The following is a 3,743-nucleotide window of genomic DNA, read 5'->3' on the forward strand; positions in this document are numbered from 1 at the left end:
ATAATAATTATTTTGTGTTGCTCCTAGATGTGATGGGATTAGAACTATTGATAATCTTATGTGTTCGGTATATTGGAAATTAAGGGTGTTTTAGTCTTATCTTTGATGTAAGGTGTTAGGTTTGGGGGAGGCCTGGCACTAGCTCTAGTTTTTGCTTGTATGTTGGTTATTTGTTGGCTATGGACTGCTGGCTCTATTGTGTTACCTTTTATGGAATGGTTTTTCTGCCATGTTGGACTTCTTCTCTGAGCACCTGCTTGGGTGTACAAGGCTTTGGGTCACTTCAAAACCTATTTTTTACCTTTATTCAAGAAATAATTTCACTTTTGTTAAACATAACCTTCATTTTTCAAATTTAATATACTCCAATATTTTTGTTGAAATTTTAAGATATATTTTATTTATTTATTTTAAGTTGTAGTAATATAAAAAATCCATGCCTATAAAGTTCATATTGTAAGGTGATTCCACAATAGTCTGTCACACTTTTTCTACGAAAAATTAATTAAACAGATAAAAATTTCTCATCTAGATGCTTCTGACTGAAGTGAACCCTTCAATCAAAGTATGGTCGCAAATTGATAAAAGGCAATGACTGAGGGCACTTTGATCGAACTTATATACTTGATCGAAGTCATTGGCATTGGCATGGAATCTTTGACTAGAAACTTACTTCAATCGAAGTGCCTTTTAACTAAAATTTATTGGGCTGATTTATAAACTCGGCGTAGTTATTTTGTCACTTTTATTTTTGCTTTGAGGTCAACAAATACCTCTAGAAAACAAACACCCTATCAGATATGAAGAAACATAATACTATTTTAAGCAGCAAAGTCAGACAATTGCAGATATCATTAATTTTAGACTTTGGATATTTACACGTTCTCCTCTTTGTAAAGATGATAATGCTCTACAACTGTAAACACAGACCAATAAAATTCTATCAAATCTTAACAATATTCTGATAAAAGAAAGCACCAAAAATAGTGTATATTTTCAATGATCCGACGTTGAAATCTATCAAACTATGTCTATTCTTCCCGGTTTAATAATTGACAGAAAACACTGGTAATAATGTTTTTAATATTAAGTTGAAAATACCAATTGCTCTAATAGAGTTGAAAATTGGTATTAGAGCATTGCCAGTATTTTTAACTTGATATCAGAACGTTCACAATTAACTATATATTCTCTCACTTATAATCCCAACACTTTCATCCCAAATCAACACACAAAATCCTCATCTACAATGGCTTGGTCTTCCACCACCGTTGATTTCGAGCTTGGAATGGGCCTCTTCACTCGCAGACTTGACCACATGTTTTGTTTTATTTGGTTTTACAGCGTATGCATTGTTGGGCCAATAACATGGCCGACAATCTATTTTACACTACAGCCATTTTAAATGTTGGAAGAAGAAAACACTGGCAAGGTTCTTGTTCTGATATCAATTAAAAAGCCAGCACAGAAGAGAAACCCAAATATGAGCATTGCCCAATCCATTAAATTTATAGAAAAGTATATATTAAATACTAACTTCATTGTAAACCATAGTTTTCTTGATATTGGATGTTGATGATCGGTGGAATATGGCTGATCTATGGTCTGTGCGGGACAGTTTGTTGTTGATAATTAATTTACCTTTCTAACAGTGATACAATCTGTTTTACACTATAGTCATTTAAATGGTCATTTTTAAACATCACACACTAAAGAAGAAATTAAGCATAGAAATAAAAAGTCAATTTTGATTGTTTAACGTTTTTAGTCTAAGAATCAAACCCTAATGTGTGATGTTTAAACCGTTGGATTTGAACCATGGAAAGAAGAAAACTCTAATGTGATAATTATATTCTATCAGCTATTAGATACCCTCACAAATATTCCATCTAATATTGTACACATTTTCTGTTCTCACATTGAAGCTTTCGTGGAGATGGAGAAGATTAATGGTATGATTCACTCTTTTACATACAGAGTCTCTGCATCTGCTTTAAAGTTTAAATGATGATTTATTCAATTAAAAGAATGTGCAGGGGAGAAACAGAAACTCAATCTGAAGGTGATAAGGGCAGGTCTCTCCCGAACTGGCACCTCCTCATTGAGAGAGGCCCTCAACATCTTAGGTTTCCACTGCTACCATACTGTTGAAATGATAAAGAATAATCATGCAGATCTATGGCTTGATATTTTGTCCGGTAAGCTTATAATGAATAACACTTAATCTTTGTTCCTCAAATTCTAGGCGCTGTTTAATCTTCAGACAAACTGTATAAATATGAAAAAAGAGTTTTTCTTTTTCATATTTAGAAAACACAGTGAATTATTTTCAAAAAATTTATTGTTTCTGATCACAAAATATACAAATCATAAAGTTCAAATGTTAAAAAATCTCAAAAAAATTAATATTTATTTTCAATTTTTTTAAATTTAGTAACCGATACATTTTATAGGAAGGATAGCTATGTTATAAAGTTGCATATTATGCTGTACTGTTGACATAAACAGGGAAGTCGGATGATTTGAAGAGCGTGTTGAATGGGTACACTGCAACAGTACACATGTCATCTGTAGCAGTGTATCGCGAACTGATCGAAGAGTGTCCAGATGCAAAGATAGTTCTGACTGTGAGGGACAAGGAAAGATGGTATGAGAGTATAAAGAACACTGTTTACCGTGTTTACAATGAACCCAGTAATATATCTGAGTCACGAAGGGTCCTGATGAGATTGATTATTTGGGAAGGCTGGTTCGGGGGGAGGTTCGAAGAGAGAGAATATGCAATGGATGTGTACGATGCGCATGTGGAAGCAGTGAAGAATGATGTTCCTGCTCACAAATTACTGGTATTCAATGTGAAGGAAGGATGGGCTCTTCTCTGCCATTTCTTGGGCGTTCCTTTGCCTCCGGGAAACATACCATTTCCTTGTGTCAACGAAACAGAGGCGTTTTGCAAACGCCCCTTGAAAAACCAATAAAAATGTGAGTTTCCCAATAATGTAAGCAAGCAAGCAAGCAAAAATTTAGAAAGTTTGACTTTGTTTTGTCTTCAGTGCATTTTGCCAAAGATTCTGTCCCTATTTTATGGTGGTGGTTGTTACTCTGTGTGTGATAGAGTAATGTTAACATGCAAGTACTTTTATGAGATGCCTTGGAACATTTGTTGGATGGGCAGCACAATAAAAACACTAAACACAATGTGTTTTGGCACAATAAAAATAGATTGTATTTCATTTACCATTATGATTCAAATGAATACATAATGCCTCTTTTATATGTAAGTGTACAATATTATAGAAATATCTAGTTTTAGTCGACAAGACAATATATCTACATAGTTCTAAAAGTACAGTAGCCAACACAACCAAAATATCTAAAACTGAAAATCTAGAAACATCTAATGATGGACATGAGAAAATTAATTTAAGTAGAAATTAATATTTCTAGAACTCCCCCTTAATTTCTACTATCTACTATTACAAACTTCATTAATATTTACAATTCCCAAAGCTTCTCTCAAAATCTCAAATTGTCGACCTTGTGCTAAAGCCTTAGTGAAGATACCTACAAATTGCCCCTCTAATCTGCAATGTTGTAGATTAATTTCTCTGTTACTAACCAGCTCTCTAATGAAAAGATACCTTGTGTCAATGTGATTTGTCTTCTTGTGAAACACATGGTTCTTTGAAAGTGTAATAGCTGATGTGTTATCACAATAGATTGTAGTAGGACCATTTGAGCTT

The 3,743-nt window shown here is 33.5% G+C and overlaps 1 protein-coding gene across 1 annotated transcript; it reads left to right on the forward strand.

The window, feature by feature from the left end:
• Positions 1 to 1,936: 1,936 nt before the first annotated feature.
• Positions 1,937 to 2,978, forward strand: LOC149550997 (ava biosynthesis cluster protein M-like). Its single transcript, XM_089790035.1, has 3 exons — positions 1,937 to 1,952; positions 2,037 to 2,198; positions 2,509 to 2,978. The coding sequence occupies exons 1-3, from the start codon at positions 1,937 to 1,939 to the stop codon at positions 2,976 to 2,978; spliced, it is 648 nt and encodes a 215-aa protein (XP_089646161.1).
• Positions 2,979 to 3,743: the final 765 nt, after the last annotated feature.

The sequence above is a fragment of the Cupressus sempervirens genome, chromosome 6 (assembly GCF_028749045.1).
Source record: "Cupressus sempervirens isolate cs-2001-9-10 chromosome 6, ASM2874904v1, whole genome shotgun sequence".
NCBI lineage: Eukaryota > Viridiplantae > Streptophyta > Pinopsida > Cupressales > Cupressaceae > Cupressus > Cupressus sempervirens.

Coding starts and splice junctions, on each gene's coding strand:
- LOC149550997 (XM_089790035.1), top strand. Junction 2,199..2,508: donor ATGGCTTGATATTTTGTCCG/GTAAGCTTATAA, acceptor TGACATAAACAG/GGAAGTCGGATGATTTGAAG.